This window comes from Pneumocystis murina, assembly GCF_000349005.2.
Source record: "Pneumocystis murina B123 chromosome Unknown supercont1.5, whole genome shotgun sequence".
Taxonomy (NCBI): Eukaryota; Fungi; Ascomycota; class Pneumocystomycetes; order Pneumocystales; family Pneumocystaceae; genus Pneumocystis; species Pneumocystis murina.
The window spans coordinates 289869-306512 of NW_017802363.1; the positions used below are offsets into that span (position 1 = coordinate 289869).

The 16644-nt window shown below is 25.6% G+C and overlaps 9 protein-coding genes across 9 annotated transcripts; 4 read left to right on the top strand and 5 right to left on the bottom strand.

The window, feature by feature from the left end:
• Positions 1-975: 975 nt before the first annotated feature.
• PNEG_00150 (hypothetical protein) lies at positions 976-3896 on the bottom strand. The gene is made up of 11 exons (XM_007873820.1): positions 3517-3896; positions 3397-3467; positions 3135-3349; positions 3015-3087; positions 2829-2971; positions 2662-2782; positions 2496-2614; positions 1768-2455; positions 1639-1724; positions 1442-1598; positions 976-1397 (listed from the first exon to the last, which is right to left on the bottom strand). Exons 1-11 carry the CDS (start codon positions 3884-3886, stop codon positions 1074-1076), a joined length of 2367 nt encoding a protein of 788 aa, XP_007872011.1. The 5' UTR covers positions 3887-3896; the 3' UTR covers positions 976-1073.
• Positions 3897-4050: 154 nt separating this feature from the next.
• PNEG_00151 (hypothetical protein) lies at positions 4051-4564 on the top strand (the record flags this gene model as incomplete). Its single annotated transcript, XM_007873821.2, has 4 exons — positions 4051-4104; positions 4153-4412; positions 4463-4498; positions 4540-4564. 4 exons carry the CDS (start codon positions 4051-4053, stop codon positions 4562-4564), a joined length of 375 nt encoding a protein of 124 aa, XP_007872012.1.
• Positions 4565-4806: 242 nt separating this feature from the next.
• PNEG_00152 (hypothetical protein) lies at positions 4807-5948 on the top strand (the record flags this gene model as incomplete). The annotated part of the gene is made up of 8 exons (XM_007873822.1): positions 4807-4909; positions 4958-4987; positions 5034-5122; positions 5174-5252; positions 5293-5412; positions 5455-5548; positions 5593-5671; positions 5714-5948. The coding sequence occupies 8 exons, from the start codon at positions 4807-4809 to the stop codon at positions 5855-5857; spliced, it is 738 nt and encodes a 245-aa protein (XP_007872013.1). The 3' UTR covers positions 5858-5948.
• Positions 5949-6275: 327 nt separating this feature from the next.
• Positions 6276-7578, top strand: PNEG_00153 (hypothetical protein; the record flags this gene model as incomplete). The annotated part of the gene is made up of 8 exons (XM_007873823.1): positions 6276-6346; positions 6394-6421; positions 6468-6561; positions 6615-6720; positions 6764-6777; positions 6821-6865; positions 6894-7132; positions 7177-7578. 8 exons carry the CDS (start codon positions 6276-6278, stop codon positions 7576-7578), a joined length of 999 nt encoding a protein of 332 aa, XP_007872014.1.
• A 394-nt stretch (positions 7579-7972) lies between these two features.
• On the bottom strand, positions 7973-8901 carry PNEG_00154 (hypothetical protein; the record flags this gene model as incomplete). The annotated part of the gene is made up of 9 exons (XM_007873824.1): positions 7973-8044; positions 8091-8216; positions 8261-8404; positions 8464-8484; positions 8526-8540; positions 8596-8647; positions 8692-8717; positions 8770-8805; positions 8854-8901. 9 exons carry the CDS (start codon positions 8899-8901, stop codon positions 7973-7975), a joined length of 540 nt encoding a protein of 179 aa, XP_007872015.1.
• A 236-nt stretch (positions 8902-9137) lies between these two features.
• Positions 9138-10338, top strand: PNEG_00155 (hypothetical protein). Its single transcript, XM_007873825.1, has 5 exons — positions 9138-9166; positions 9215-9300; positions 9348-9633; positions 9680-10069; positions 10129-10338. Exons 1-5 carry the CDS (start codon positions 9143-9145, stop codon positions 10264-10266), a joined length of 924 nt encoding a protein of 307 aa, XP_007872016.1. The 5' UTR covers positions 9138-9142; the 3' UTR covers positions 10267-10338.
• Positions 10339-10409: 71 nt separating this feature from the next.
• Positions 10410-13760, bottom strand: PNEG_00156 (hypothetical protein; the record flags this gene model as incomplete). The annotated part of the gene is made up of 14 exons (XM_007873826.1): positions 10410-10471; positions 10514-10595; positions 10637-10828; positions 10873-10971; positions 11015-11141; positions 11188-11313; positions 11355-11476; positions 11532-11621; positions 11663-11808; positions 11851-11942; positions 11984-12479; positions 12524-13388; positions 13430-13683; positions 13727-13760. 14 exons carry the CDS (start codon positions 13758-13760, stop codon positions 10410-10412), a joined length of 2787 nt encoding a protein of 928 aa, XP_007872017.1.
• A 140-nt stretch (positions 13761-13900) lies between these two features.
• PNEG_00157 (chaperone DnaJ) lies at positions 13901-15541 on the bottom strand. Its single transcript, XM_007873827.1, has 6 exons — positions 15365-15541; positions 15232-15313; positions 14708-15174; positions 14559-14664; positions 14316-14516; positions 13901-14263 (listed from the first exon to the last, which is right to left on the bottom strand). The coding sequence occupies exons 1-6, from the start codon at positions 15419-15421 to the stop codon at positions 13932-13934; spliced, it is 1245 nt and encodes a 414-aa protein (XP_007872018.1). The 5' UTR covers positions 15422-15541; the 3' UTR covers positions 13901-13931.
• A 234-nt stretch (positions 15542-15775) lies between these two features.
• PNEG_00158 (hypothetical protein) lies at positions 15776-16619 on the bottom strand (the record flags this gene model as incomplete). The annotated part of the gene is made up of 3 exons (XM_007873828.1): positions 15776-16356; positions 16403-16492; positions 16532-16619. 3 exons carry the CDS (start codon positions 16617-16619, stop codon positions 15776-15778), a joined length of 759 nt encoding a protein of 252 aa, XP_007872019.1.
• Positions 16620-16644: the final 25 nt, after the last annotated feature.

The following is a 16644-nucleotide window of genomic DNA, read 5'->3' on the forward strand; positions in this document are numbered from 1 at the left end:
TTGATTTTTTTTCTTTATTATTTATTTATATAAATATATATTATATCTCTAGAAGGCTTATTAAAGGCTATTTCTACCTACTTGACTTTTGAAATTATTGAAATTTGCAATAGTAAAGGTAAATAATTGATAAAGTTTTTCAGAAAAAAATTATTAAAAAAAAATAATATTGGTATATTTATATAATGATTAATGATTATAATTGATTTATATTTTTTTATTATTTTTTCATTCAGAAAAGTTATCATTCTTTTACTTAAATTTCTATTTTGAAATTTAATATCATATTTTTTACTTATAAAATAATCTATAGTATTTACATATATTGTATATATGTATTTAAATATTAATAGTTTTATTGTATAATCTAAATCTTAGATTAATCTTTTTTTCTAGTTTTTAAAATAGTTATTCTTAAAAATATTTCAAATTGAAAATAATTCATTATTTAATTATTTTAACAATTGTTATTGCTTAAATGCTATTTTCTTAAATACTAATAAAAAATCTTAATATTTTTAAAAAAATAGATAGAAGAATTTAGAGATTTAAGAAAAAAAGACGAGAAAGTATATAGGATTGCAAAATAAAATTAATAATTTGTAGAAATTTAAGTTGGTTATAAAATATAGTGAAATATTAGATAATAAATATATTAAATCAAAATAATCTAAAATAGTGAATTATAAACAGGTTCTAAAATGAAAATTTGGAAGATAATAAATAGTAGAAATTATAAAATAATGACAGATTTGAAAAAACTGTAGCACCTTAGATAATGATACTTAAATAATAAAATAAGAAGTTTTCAATCGTTTAAAAATCTTTATAAATATAGAAAAATATGAAATTAATTTGAGTCTTTAAAAATATTAAAATCAATATTAAAATATATCTAAAAATTTAAGATTTAAACTTAAAAATATTATGAAAACTTACACTATTATTTCCTTATGAAAAAAATTAATAAATTCTTCTGTCCTTTTTTAAAATCTGAAATTTTTATATATAAAATATAGTTTATAGCAAATAATAATTAAAGAATATAATTAGAGCTGATAAAATAAAGACATTTACTTTAAATAACTCGCATTTAGAGATGAATCCCTTTTAAATAACCCTTTAAAATGCTCATTTAATCGTGAACTTGAGAATGATTCTGAATTTATTGGTATAGAGTTTCGATATAAACGTTCAGAATTCTCTCGTGCTGCAGAAAAAATAGATGAATTAATATTAGAAGCATCAAAACAATATGGAAGAGATATATTTGTTCCTGTTTGTGGAGATAAAACAAGAGGTTCTAAAAAAGGTGACGAATCTATCAAATCTGAATACTGAGATGCTTGAATATTAAATATTTCTAATAGTTGACTTTGTTCTTGTTTACGAAGTCCCTAATAATAATCAATTATATTGATATTTTAATATATTGGACTACCTTAAGCTCTAAAATTTTTAGAAAATTTGATGTATTTTTATCTCCAATTAATACAAAATAATTTTTTACAAATTCTTCAGAAGAATTAATTTGTGTTAATAATAACTTTAAAATTGTTTCTATTTTCGATACTTGTTTATTAACAAATTTTGTATACCTTTTATCATTTTAGAGAAAAAAGAAATATACATACTTACGATATATGTGCTTGAATATTTTTTTCATTTGTAATAACAGGAAGTTTTAAAAGAACCATTTTAATTGAATATAAATCCAAAATCATCTATTGCAAGTTGTAAGTATTTTTTATATAGAATAAATCTTACTTGTTCTGCCCCAACCTCTGAAATAGGTCGACATCGAGTTATGTAAAACATAAAATTATCTAAAAATGACTCAACCATTTTGTCACAAAATATTCTAGTAAATTTTTCAATTAATATTTTTTCTATAATTTTTTTTGACATATTTTTTAATATTGATGTCATACTAGTAACATATGCACTTTGATCTACTATATTTTTTAATTGACTCCAATCAATTTTTATCATATCCTTAAATGAACCAGATAAATTTGTTTCTATTATTTTTATAAGATTTTTAATAGAAATTCCAGCAATATTTAGGAACATTTCTTTTTCCTTATCAAAGCTTATTTTTTCTCGAAAATTATCTGATACTTTGCTTTTTATAAGTTCTTCTAGTTGCATAGTTGTTTTATAACAGTAATCTGATGTATTTAAAATTAAGCAACAAATATTTATATTTGATGCATGTTTTCCATCCATTGTTGGCAACAAAATTGTTTCAGCATATATAATAAGCCATTTTCCAAAAAGATAAGAAAAATCAAATAGAAGTTGCACATTAGACAGTTTTTCGTACTGCGTTAGAGTTTGCTGGTAAAATAGAAACAATTCTGTTGATGATGATGTTACCATTAATTGAGGGTTATTTTTTATTTCGTTTTCTATGTCTAATTTTTTGAAAGATTGAATCATATTAGATAATGCACTATATTATTAGAATTTTTTTTATGGTTTATAATATATACTTTTCATGAAATTGAATAAAAATATGTAAATATGAATCGAATGCGTTTTTTATACTTTTATGAAATGTTATTGTTTTAGACTTTTGTTTTGGATTGAATGTATTTGTTAAACTATAATACTGCTTGATATTAATATTTTACTAATATTTTTTTTAAATTCGTTTACATCAGAAATAAATCGTTTTTCTAAATATTGTTCAAATTCTAGTGTTTTTTGCAATGCTTCGAAAAGTATAGGGATTTTAATATTTCTTCCTGATTTAGAAAGCACTTCTTGAATATCTTCACTATTATATCTCAATAATAACTTTATATAAATGTAACATTATTTACCTTGTATTTGTACAAAAGTTTTGACATAGCCTTTCATCCGTATTCCATGATTTAGGGAACATTTTTGCATGTTTCTCGTCATAAAGACTTAACATTCTTTTCATCCATGCATATCTTCGAGAAATATTATCCAAAGAAGCAGCCTAAAGATCAAAAATATACAATTTATATAATTATATCACAAACCTCATCATTTCCTCGAAACACTGTACGATATTCTCTAAGTTGACTATTACAATACCATAATAAAATACGTTCTCTAAATGAAATATAAATTATTTATACTTTTAAATAATTAGATGTAACCTTGCATTATCTCCAAGAATATCTAACATATTACATATATTTAATAATTGAGATGCCTTTTTATTCAAGTCCATAGGATTTATAAATATATTTTCAAAATCTAAACAAGCCTGCTCAAACAAATTCCTTTTTAATTCAGAAATATTGTTACAAAGTGTAGCAATCTGATCTACACTTCTAAATGATTTAAAATATGATGTCAACTGAAAAATAGCCTACAAAAACTCATAAATATATCATTTCTTAAAATAAATATCTTTACTTGCAACAAATGTGTAATTTCTTCATATTGTTTTGTCTTAATCAACATTTTTAATTGTTCATATGCAACAGCTATAATTAGCTCACTTAAAAAAATAATAACTCCTCTAAAAAAACTTACTCAACATTTGAAGGCGCTTTAAAACAATCATAGAATATGTTATATTTCTCTTCGCATAATCTAATTGCTTAATATCTACTGTAATTTCCGTAACTAGTTTTTCTACTTGAAATGCTCGCAACTGCATAGATTCTATCATTTCAGTCAAATCCTTTAACTTTTCTTTAATGTTTTCATTAAAAGACGTATCTTTTTCCTTTGATTCCAGTTCATTCTTAGCCTTATCAAGTTCATAATTTAATTGATTTTTATATCTCTCCAAATGAGACAAACAAGGTGCAACAACCTCATGAGACAATATCGGCTCATTAATAATATTATTAAGCTCTTCTAGAAGGTTATAATCTTCTATTTGTATTGCATTTACCATAACAATATTTCTTGATGAAATGACTAGTTTTCGAGTATCTCGGGACCTCAAAAAAAGCTTACATGGTCTTGAATTGAGATTTCCAGTATTTTGGTATTTTTTATAGAATTTTGATATATGTACACATATTTTTCTCAATGAATGTTTAAAGGTTTTTTATTGAAATGAAAATAATACATTTTTTAAGTCAAGCAAAAAAACTTGCCACTGGATTGACAGTAAAGATCTAGTCTTTTTTTTTTGATTGAAATAAAGAAATTATTTAGGGTATTGATGGACATCTAAATCCAAGACCAGTTTTGCTGGAGATTTATCAAGAAACACTTAAAGTATTATCGTCTATTCCAGATCATTCAGTATATCGTCAAGCTACAGAAACATTAACAAAACAACGTCAAATGATTGTCAAGGAAAATGAAATTACAGAAGATATTGAAAATAAAATTGGGTGTGGATTGATTGAAGAAGTGATTTTTCAGGCAAAAGATGAATTAAGTCTTGCTAAGAAAATGTTAGAATGGAAATCGTAAGTATTTAAAAAAAATTAAGTTTGAGCTTAAATTTGGATTTTTTTAGTTGGGAAGATTTAGAAGTTCATCCTCCAGCTGGACAGTATGTATTTATATGTTTTAATTTTTATATTGATTTTCTAGATGGGAATATTTTCGAAAAAAGTAATCATTGTTTTGTAATTCTTTCTATATCTTACAGATAGATGAATGTTACTAAATCTATGTTTGTTTATATTATATGTAGTTATATAGGGATATTCATAAACAAGTATAAATGAATGAATTAGATGAATAAATTAGACAAGTAGATTAGATAAATAGATACTTATAGATATGTTGCTAATATAGATGAAGATATGTATTTTTATGTAAATTTATCTAGTAGTCGATAGACTTAAAAATTATGAAATGACATCTATTATTAATAAAGTGCTTAAACCTGACTATAGTGGATCAACGTTTTCATTCGACCATTTTTTGAAGACAGAACTTCGATTTAATCTTGATTCAAGTTTGTTTTTTGTTTTTTTTTTTTGCTTTAAAACTAAGTTCTATAAAGACCGACCAGTATGTCGTTTTTATATACAAGGTTAATTAATATATCTTCTATGATTATATATATTAATTTGGTTAAGGACATTGTCCTCTTGGAAATACATGTCCTGACAAACACTTTTTTTTGAAAGATGGAAATAGTGGACGAGCAAATAGTATTGTCTGCAAGGTTATAATGAGTTTTAAACCAAAAAATAATATATATATTAAAGAAGAGTAGCATTGGCTTCGTGGACTTTGTAAAAAAGGAGATCAATGTGAATTTTTGCATGAATATAATCTTAAAAAGATGCCAGAATGTATTTTATAGAAAAATGTTAAATAAACTAATATATAAAGGTCGTTTTTTTGCAAAACACGGATTTTGTAGTAATGGAGAAGAATGCTTATATCTTCATATAGATCCGGATTTAAAAGCAGGTTCTTGTGCCTGGTATACAATGGGATTTTGTCAATTAGGTTGCTTTATTATTATAAAATCTGTTTCTTACATAACTTAAGGTCCAAATTGTCAACAAAAACATATTAGAAGAACTCTTTGTAAATTATATTTAACTGGATTTTGTCCAAAAGGGCCAGATTGTCCGAATGCTCAGTATTTTATTATCTATTCTTTTTCTATATTATTTAATTATTTAGTCCTAAACATGTATTTCCTTCTCATCCTTCTAAACAAAAGGGAGCGCCTGATTCTGGGGCTAAAGAAGACGTAGAAGAGGTATCTAATATCGTAGATATTAATTTATTCTAATATATAAAGCGTCCTTATCAAAATGAAAATGTAAAAGAACGCAACGAAAGAACATATCGGGATTTATCTCAAGTAGAATGCTTTAAATGTGGGCAGATGGGTCATTATGCAAATCATTGTTATCAATCTAAAGCACATAATATACTTGTTTAATATATTTTTATAATTTTTATATTCATGATATTTGGTTTCAAGACATTATTTAAAATATTAAAAATATCATATATTATATTTGGTAAAGGGCTATAAACTAATATTTTCCATATATATATGTATATTGTCTACATATTTATTGTTTAAATATATATTATTCTTCATTGAATTGTGTTTATTTCTTCATTTAAAAGCTGATTTTTTATCTTTTTTCTATAAAATCATTTTAATGATCAATCTTTACTTTTTAAAATTTCAAGTTATAATATATATATTATTTATTTCTAAATATACTTCAAATTAATGAATTCTTTTGCATAATAATAGACTTTTAGTAGATTTTTATTCTCGGATTTTAAATATTTTTAAGCTTGTGATCGATAAAGGTTGATTTATCAACATTTGAAAATTCAGATTTATGGAATTTTTAAAGGGAATCCCTTCATTATCTCCTATAGATAAATGCGTCTCCCTTAAATCTAAGAAAAGGTATAATTTTACGTTTTTTTGTGAGTAAAAAATATTAAATCCCATAGAAATCAAGAAGCATATGATTTATTAAAAGTAAATTTAAAAAAATATATTAAGTCAATAAATAAGGATATTTTAGAAGATAGAATCATTAGTTATGCCTATTATGAAATCTAGATCATTAGAAGTATCTGTATTGGCAGAGTTTTTTCCGAAAAATGATGCTTTGTTGGGTTTATAATATTACATCTTCAAATGGATTTATCCCTAATTAAATAATATTTAGGTCTTAATATAAATAGAGGATCCAAGATTTGTATTAGATTAAGAATGAAAGATGACGAGAATATGTTTTATCCCTTAGATTATTTAATTGAAATAATGCTACATGAGTATTATATTTATTTTATACGATTTTTTTAATACTTTTTTTAGATTAACACATAATGGTTAATATAATATTTTAGAGTTTTTGTGTCTAATTGTTAGTAGTTTATTCATCTCATGATGCAAAATTTTATGGAAAGCTTTTTTTCTGTGTTTTTAGTTGAATTAATTTATATAGACATGTTAAATGAGTTAAATTTGGAGTTCAATCAATTACTCTGTTCTGGTAATATTAAAAATCAGTTTTATTCCAAAGATTATAAAGTTGGCGAGAATATTTCTCGTAACTCTTTATATCACAAGACAAGGGTTTTAGAAGAGAAAAAATTGTCAAATACTTTAACTAATGGTTCTGGATCGAGATTGGGAGGAACTAGAAACGTTGATAATAAACCTTTAAGAGATTTGATACGAGAAGTTGCTGATTTTATTTAAAATGTTTTTGTTTAATGATTTAATAGGCAACTGAAAAACGGATTAAAAATCTGAAGTGGTGTATGTTTGAATCAAATATTGTAATTGAAGATGATGAAATTTATGATGGACCTAAAAATGATATATTTTCTTCGGAATTATTGGAATCAGGTTCTGATTTAAATAATCCTCAATTAAAGAAAAAAATAAAAGTGTTAACTTCAAAGCCTAAGTTTTTTCAAAAAGATATTATACCTGAAGATTTATGGTCATGCACATTCTGCACGTTTAAAAATAATGGGAATTATTTACAATGCGAAGCATGTTTATCTGAGCGTTCTTTTAATGTTTTTGAATTTTTTAATAAAAAATGGAACTGTATCATATGTTCAAATCTTAACGAAAAACAACAATATTCTTGCGAATTTTGTAATACTATACGAACTTAAATTTATAAAAAAATATTAAAAAAATAATTTTATAGATATTTATTACAAAACATATAAATTAAGGCTAAAAGCTTACGAGATTTTGAATGGACTCTATTCTTTTTTTGGTAATGATAAGTTTATTTATATAATGTTTTAAAATAGTTAAATCAAAGTAAACTAAAAACCTGAGTTCAAAAATATAGATTTAATGTTAAAAGTATCGAATGATATGCCAATTTTTTACAAACTTTTCAGACAATTATGGCTTTGTCTTTTATAATGAATCAAAATCCCAACAATAATTGACATATATAAAAGTATTTTATAATCTTTTTGATTACTAAATTGTAACATTTGAATTTAAAAAAATTAAGTGAAAATAATCTGAATAATAATATACTTTAATTGAAAATTATTTATTCAATGATGATACAATCCAATCGAGTCCTTTATATAATCCATCACCTGTTAATCCACAACATCCCTAGTTTAGAATTTTAGATATAAAAATATTAATAAATAAATATAACCTGAATATGCCATGCTCTATCCTTAAAATTAATAAGGCCTAATAAATTAGAAATTTCACTAGGCGTCATAGAATTCTCAATATCTTGTTTATTTGCAAAAACTAATAATAAAGAATCTTTTAAACTCTAAAAAATAATTAATTTTTTAAAAAAAAAAATAAAATATTAACATCATCATTCATTATCTTTGATAACTCGTCTTTAGAAATTTCTATTCTTTCTTTATCTGTTGAATCAATAACTAATATAACTGCACTTGTAGATTTATAATATGTACTCCAAGACTGACGTAAGGATGTTTGACCTCCTAAATCCTAAAAAACATCCATATTCAAAAATTTTCAATAAAAATATTTAATAAATAATAAAATACCCATATAATAAATTTAATATTCTAAAAAATCAGTAATTTTCATATAATTAATTTCAAAAAACCTTATACTTTATTTCCTAATTTTAAATAATTAGATATATCTATAAATTATCTTATTATTCAAAAAAATACTTCTACATTACTTCCAATTGTAGGCTGAATTTGAATAGCTTGACCTAAAAGCCTAAAAAAATTATTTAAAATCCTTTTTTTTTTTGGTTAACAAACAATTGGTACAATATTGTGGATTTTCCCTAGATAATAACTCAGTTTTCTTGCTTTTTTATGTATTTTTTTATTTTTTACTGCGTTATCTAACCCAACTATTACTATCTTTCTTTCCTGACTAAAAATCAGTTTTTAACTTATAAAAAGAATATATAATCTTGCTTTAGATCCTAAAATACTATTCCATAAATGTGATATTAAAATACCCATTTTTTAACTATTTTTTTTTAAAAATTAATTTTTTAAAAAAAAATAAATAAATTTTTTTAATTTCTTATTATTTAATAAATAAAAATGGAAGATTTTGGGTCTTTTATAGTCCTTTTTACTTCTTTTTTTACTTCTATGTGACTGTCAAAATTGATCGTAAACACCACCCTCTTAAATCTAATAGCAGATTTTAACGTCAAAAAAAAAATATATTGAAGTTTTTAATTTATTAGAGGGTTAAATGAAGAAAAATAAGGATCAGAAGGTAAGGAAATCTTAGAGAAATAAGAGGTTCTAAATAAATGAATATTAGAAACGGTATTTTTCTCGATTGTATGATTTATTTAGTGAATATAAGTCTATTTTTGTAGTGAATATTGATAATGTTGGATCGCAACAGTAAGTTTTTTATGATGGAAAAAGAGGGTATTTTAAGGGTTTAAAAGGATGCACAAGGTTCGGCAGGAATTAAGAGGAAGTGGAGTGATTTTTTGCGGAAAAAACACGATGATTCGACGAGCAATGCATGATTTTTTATATGATCTTCCTTATTTAGAGACATTGCTTCCTGTGGTTCATGGAAACATTGCATTTGTATTTACGAATGATGACTTAAAGTCATCTCGATCTAAAATTATGAAAAATGTTGTTTCAGCGCCAGCTAAAGCAGGTATAATTGCACCATCCGATGTTATTGTTCCGGCAGGTAATACGGGTATGGAACCTGGAAAGGTAAAATTAATTATGGGGAAAATGATATATTTTTTATTTATTTTAGACATCTTTTTTTCAAGCACTTGGTATACCTACAAAAATTGCACGGGGTACCATTGAAATTATAAGCGATGTTCATCTCATTCACGCTCAAACAAAAGTTGGTGCTTCTGAGGCTACTTTTCTGAATATGTTAAATATTTTACCTTTTACATATGGAATAACAATTCTTCACGTATATGATCAAGGGGTTTTATTTTCGCCATCTATTCTTGATATTACAGAGGAAGCCTTTATTGGATATCTCAAATCAGCTATTCAGAATGTAGCAAGTATATCATTAGCTTTGAATTATCCGACGATTGTTTCAGTATTGCATAGTTTGGTTAATAGTTATAAAAATCTTCAAGCAGTCTCTATAACTTCAGATTATATATTTGAAGGAACTCAAAAGGTATATTGATTTTTTCATAAAAAAATCTCTATTAATGAAGTACTTACATATTTATATAGATTAAAAATATTCTTGAAAACCCTGATGCTTATGTTGTTGTGTCTGCACCTGTTATTGAATCTGAAGCACCTTCCAAAGAAGAGAAAATAGAAGAGGAAGATGAAGATGAGGATATGGGGCTTAGTCTTTTTGATTAAAGAAACAAAATTATATATATTTTTGAGAAATAATTATCGAGTTACGTTTTCAATTTAATATTAACTAATTGGATGTCTACATTATCTTGTAATTATATTTGTAGCTTGATGATTTAAATATCAGGGAAATATTTTATATATATTTATGTTCCATTTAGTTTTTTAAGTGTTTCTTTTGCCACTTGTATTGCTTTTTGTGGTAGCCCTGTTTATTAAAAAGAGACGCTAGGCAAATTTAGTTCTTTACCTGCCATCATTGCAACTTTAAGACCATGAGAATTATCATTAACTCCTTCAGCTATTTTATGAAGAAAACGAAATGATCCGTCCTTTAGCCTTCAGGTTTATTTTTACATAAGAATAAACTTACACCCTCTTCTATAACTTTTGTACAATACATTGATACACTGTCAAACAAGGAGATCATATTTACTAATTCATGAAAATGAGATGCAAATAATACTCTAGATTTATTAATATAATGAAGATGATATAGGCATGCATAAGCTATTGCTAATCCATCCTTATACGTTGTTCCTCGACCTATTTCATCCATAATAACCTATATTTTAGTGAGAAGAAAAGAAAATTATGTTTTATTTATACGAGAGATTTTGGTGTTGCCCTCTTTAAAATTCTAGCAGTTTCTAACATTTCTATCATAAAAGTTGATTCATTTTTATAAAGATTATCATTGGATCCAATCTTAAACAATTAATTAAATGCAAATGATAATATTATAATATACTCTACTAAATATTCGATCTACTATACCAACTTCAGCATATGCTGCAGGTACAAATGATCCTATCTGTGCAAGAATCGAAATAATAGCATTTTGGCGCAAGTACGTGCTTTTTCCTCCCATATTTGGTCTATAAAAAAAATTAAATTATATATAATATTTTATATAAAATATACCCTGTAATAAACCATATACGCTTTTTTTCTCCTAAGGAGCAATCATTCGGTACAAATACAAGTCCTCGATTATACAAGCCAGCTTCTACAATTGGATGACGCCCTGATATAATTTTATGGTAAGTTCTAAAATAATTAAATCTTTAACGATTTCTTATAAAATATACCCTGTTTTTAATATAGGCCTTACAAGTTTTTGTTCTAGAGCGAGAGTTGCAAACGAAGAAGCAATATCTAACTCATCAAGAACTTTTGCATTTTTTCGTAATATTGAAAGATTTTTAAGTGTCTATAATTTAGTTTTGATGTTGAAAAATATGTATTTATAATAAGTTAAAACATACCTCTATTCGGAGATTATCAATAGTATTAGATTCTTCAAGTCTAATTTTTATTTTTGTTTGTTCTATCATATTTCCAAGATGAGTCCATTCCTAAATCAATTAATATAAAATCAATTTTTAAAAATTTATACAGGTATTTGAATTGATTTGGTGCTTTTATTAGTACTAAGAACTTTTGCTCCATTAATTTCTGATATACTTTTTTCTGTATTTTTGTTTCGTAGATGGATGATATGATTTAAAGAATGTGTTGTTTTTAATGTTAGATTAGTTGTACCTTTATTTTTTTTAGGAAATATGATTCTAATCAAATTATTACCTAATAATAGTTTTAAAGATTCTTGAAGTTTATCTTTTTGATCATAAAGAGTATTTAATTCTTCATGAAGTTTTTTTAAAGGTAAAGAGGCACTAATGAGTTAGCATAATATTTATATAATAAAAAATTATACTTTTTTTTTATTATCCAAATATCGTTATTTTTAAAGTCCTGGTTAGTTTTAAGTTTTGATTCAATTAAATCATTATTAGAAAAATCTTGAGATTTAGACATTCTTTCGATTTCTATTGCTTTTTCCATAGCATCTGCTATTATTTCTTCATTTTCCTTTTGTTTTTGCATAAGACCGTCTTCATCTATTGTATTTTGTATTTTTTTGAATAAATCTAGAGGAATAATAATTCTTTTTAAAAGAGAATTAACAGATTCTTTGTCGGATAATTTTTCTAAACAGTTATATATTCTATTTGTAATTTCTATTGTTTTTGATAATGCTAATAAATCATCTGCATTTTTACGACCTAAAGAAATCTTTTGTATAACACGTTGAGTATCATAAATTTTTTTCAATAATTGTACAATTTCAGCTCTAAGATGCGAATCATTATAAAATATTTCCACTAAATTCAATCTTTTGTTTATTAAAGAAATAGATGTAATAGGGGAGCCTTCAATATTAAAATTTAATCATAAAAAGCAAAATTATCCTTACAAATCCATTCGGTAAGTAATCTTGATCCGGAACTGGTAACTGTTCGTTTAATAGCAGATAATAAGGTTCCTGTCTTTCCTCCTTCTCTTAATGATTGTTTTAATTCTAATGCTCGTATAGAATGTATATCCATAAAAATGTTTTCTTCTGAATTTCTTCTTACTGGTGCCTGTAAATTAAATTCTTCTCCTTGTAATTTATCATTTACATAAGATAAAATCTTAAGTGATGCATGTTCTTCCAAAACTGAAAAAATTGATGTCTCATTATTGTTTTTAATGTTTTCCCATTTTTGAATCATTCGATCTGGTATTTCAAATGTTTCATAGGTTACAAAGCATTCTCGTTCCTTTACATACGGTGAAATGTATTCCATAAAAATCTCTTGAAATTCTTTATCAATAATTATTTCTTTTGGATTAATTCTTTCTAATTCATCTAAAATATATTCAAATTTAGATGTTTGAGTAAAAAAATCCCCTGTTGATAAATCAAGCCATGCCAGGCCTATTTCGAGAGATTGAACTAATCCTTTTTCTTTCATTATATTCTCATTCATATGTATAGCCAAAAGAAAGTTATTAATATAAAGATTCATAAATTTTTCATCAATTAATGTACCTGGTGTAACAATTCGTGAAACACGGCGCTCGTAAATATTTTTGTATGTTGAGCAACGATCTAGACGTCTATATTCTTCGCTAATCGCAACATATTCTCCAATTTCCTCAACTAAACATTTAAGATATCTATCCAATTGATAAAATGGAAATCCCGCCATAGGAACCGGTCCTGCCTTAGTATCCTTCCGTGCAAGTTTAAGATTAAGTATTGGTGCATATTTTTCTGCTTGAGAAAAATAAAGCTAATATAAGTTTGATCAAATACATTAAATTTACTAAAAACCTCATAAAAGCCTCCTACACGTGTTAAAAGTACACAGTTTGCATATTTTTTTTGATTATAAAGCACTTGATCAAGTAATTGTGTATAAACTGGGCCTGATGCATTCATTAATGGCTCCAATGAAGGCTTTTCTTCTATTGAAGCTTTTAAATTATCTTTTATCCTTATATTTTTATTTAAACTATTTTGATCTACAAGTAAAGGACGAATTTCATATCTTGACAACGATATAGAATGTTTATAGCGTTTAAGCACTGTTTATTTATTAAATATATTTTTGACTTGAGTCAAATATACCTTGTATCCAGTTAATCTGTAGTATACGTTGCATAGCAAGACGGTTCGAACTGATGAAAAAAATACTAAGTTAAAAATAATAGATATTTAAGAACAAAAGAATTACAATTAATTATGAAAAGGATTAATTTTTTATATAAAAAAATATATTTAAGACATATGAAATTAGTAGTATAAAATTATTTATTAAAAAATTAATGCTAAATTATTGGTGAGCACAGCTAACACCGGGAGGTGCATTGTCATCGTCACAGTCTTCGGCCATACCATTAGCACCTCGTCCTCCCTTGGCAGCACCTTCTGCACGAGCCTCTTGCATAGGATCAACATCATTAATAATTACTTCTTCAGTTATAGCATTACTAGGAATTCTTTGTTCAGTTCTAGGGGGGAGAATTTTTTCCAAAATGCTAAAATTGGATGGATCAGAAATAAAGTGAGGTCTAGGAAATTCAACCTCAAATCGAATATATAGATTTCCATGATCATGATGTCTATATGAAGGCATACCTTGACCTTCTACAACTTTTATTTCGCCTAATTATTATAAAAATTTACTTGAACTATTTAATTTAATGTTTTATCTTACCTGGTTTAATACATTCTCCCGGAAGAATATTAATTTCAAGATATCGATCATCCAAATGTTGTAAAAAGGCTTTTCCTCCAGCAAGAGACGTTATAAGATCAATCTTTATAACCGTATAAAGATCATCATCCCGTCTTTTAAATGAATGATGCTCTTTCTGTTCTAACACAAAAATAACATCTCCAGGAATAATATTTGGACCTTATAATATTGAGAAAAAAATCATATTTATACAATAATTACCTTGATCCCCTTCCCCGTTAAATACAATTTTTTGACCTTCTTTCATTCCTCTATCAATATAAACAGAAAGAACTTTACGTTCATTAATGGTTTTTTTGCCCTTACACTAAAAAATTAAACAAAACTTTTTACAAAATTTATTTCAATACCTCTTTACATCTATCTTTATCCCTAATCTGCTCCCCTTCACCATTACATTCCGGGCAAATTGTTTGAAAACGTTGAATCATAGGACCCATTTGACGTGTAACTGTTTTATGGCCTGTGCCATTACAGGTACTGCATTGTTTAACAGCACCCTCTCTTCCACCACGTCCATCACATTTTGGACACATAATATTTTTTTGCAATGCAAGTTTAGAAGTTTTTCCCTTATATAAATCTTCAAGTGATACTTTTAATGAATGTACAAGATCTTTGCCTTTTCTTGGCCCTGTATTCCCACGACTCGATCCTCCTCCAAACATACTACCACCAAAGAATTGAGAAAATATATCTTCTGCATTCATGCCTCCCATTCCACCTGATCCATCTCCTAAAAGTCCTTCTTCTCCATATCGATCATAAATTTCCCGTTTTTGCGGATCAGAAAGCACTTCATACGCATGACTTATTTCTATAGTCGCACAATATTAGATATCTTCTTCCTTTCCCTTCATATCCTTATTCCTACCTTTAAATTTATCTCCTGCTGCTGGATTTTTGTCCGGATGATATTTTAAAGCCAATTTTCGATATGCTTTTTTTAAATCATTCTAAGATAAATTTCATTAGCTTTTCCTCCTTTCTTAAACCCTTTTATATACTTCTCCTGCTTGTGGATTTACCTCCAAAATATCATAATACTTGGTATCTTTTACCATTTGACCGTTAAAAAAAGTTATACTTCAATTATTCAAATAAACACGTGTTTTCTTTTATTTTGAGACTTTTTATACACAAAATCCTCTTTATAAGACCTTGCTTTTGTATGTTTTATTAATAGTAAGTTAATATAATACCGAATAAAATTTCTAGATCTTAAAAATTGAAAAACCCTATAAAAAATAAAAAAAAAAATTAAAAAATATAAAAATTAGGAGTAAATAAAATAAAATACAATGAAATCATAATATTTTCTAAGAAAATGAGTGAAAGAATGTTTAATAATTGTTGAATTAAAGATATGAGAATATTTAAAAAATTGAATAAACGATTATGATGAATATTTTATAGTTTCATGATAATTTTTTGTGTGATTTTCCCCTTGAATGACGTCTTGTTTTCTTGATTAAAGTTGTATTTTGATGCGAAATTATATTTGTTAAAATTTTAGAAGAATTTTGTTTTTTTTGTATTAAATTAGTTTTTTTTTTTTTAACGCTCAATGGATTTGGTTCTTTGGGACCTCTTCGTTTCTTTCTTGGTAAAGATGAATCCTCATTATTTATTTTTCTTTTTGTGCCGAGAATTTTTTCACTTTCTTCCTTTTTAAGACCAAGTTTGTTTTGTTCAATGATTTGTTTGGCTCTAATTGTTGAATATGATGATGGTTCAAGAATAACGACAGATCGGCTGATGTAAAAAAGGGGAACAGCAGGAATATCTCTCAGTTTTGTTCGAATTTGTATAGATTGTGTTGCAACGATATATCGATGTTTGTTTTTGCCATTGATATTAACGATGCTGTAAATACAGTCTTCAGGTGGCAAAGGATTATCTTTATGATTACATCGTCGCCTTTCATAGGCTTTTGCTATTGAAATAATATCCTGCTGTTTAGTTTCATATAATTTTTGAATGCAACATTGAGTAATCACTATTTTTTTTAATTTTTGAAATCTATAAATGAAAACCTTGTTAACTTGGTTTTACTTTTCCTTGAAGAATACGTTCAAGTAATTTTATTGCATCCATTTTGCATTTTATAGAATCTTGTAAATAATCGGCGTCAACTATAAATTAAAAAAAAATAAATAAAAGTAGAGATATACTTAATGTTTGATATGGTTCTCTAAATCCGAAGCTTATTTTATATATTTGCATCAATTTTTTATATGATTTTAAGCGTTTTTGTCTCATTTAATAATTTTTGAGGTTGAAAAAA

Bases quoted from the DNA above. Each gene is read 5' to 3' on its own strand.
- PNEG_00150 (XM_007873820.1), bottom strand. From the start codon at position 3,886: ATGGTAAATGCAATACAAATAGAAGATTATAACCTTCTAGAAGAGCTT. The intron at 2,456-2,495 runs GTATATATTATA...CTAATAATATAG, and splicing joins TTTATTCAATTTCATGAAAA to TGCATTATCTAATATGATTC. The intron at 1,398-1,441 runs GTAGTCCAATAT...GATTATTATTAG, and splicing joins TAAAAATTTTAGAGCTTAAG to GGACTTCGTAAACAAGAACA.
- PNEG_00155 (XM_007873825.1), top strand. From the start codon at position 9,143: ATGAAGAAAAATAAGGATCAGAAG. The intron at 9,301-9,347 runs GTAAGTTTTTTA...AGGGTTTAAAAG, and splicing joins GATAATGTTGGATCGCAACA to GATGCACAAGGTTCGGCAGG. The intron at 9,634-9,679 runs GTAAAATTAATT...TATTTATTTTAG, and splicing joins CGGGTATGGAACCTGGAAAG to ACATCTTTTTTTCAAGCACT.
- PNEG_00157 (XM_007873827.1), bottom strand. From the start codon at position 15,421: ATGGTAAAAGATACCAAGTATTATGATATTTTGGAGGTAAATCCACAA. The intron at 15,314-15,364 runs GTATATAAAAGG...AATTTATCTTAG, and splicing joins TAAATCCACAAGCAGGAGAA to AATGATTTAAAAAAAGCATA. The intron at 14,517-14,558 runs GTAATTATTGTA...CAATATTATAAG, and splicing joins TAACGGGGAAGGGGATCAAG to GTCCAAATATTATTCCTGGA.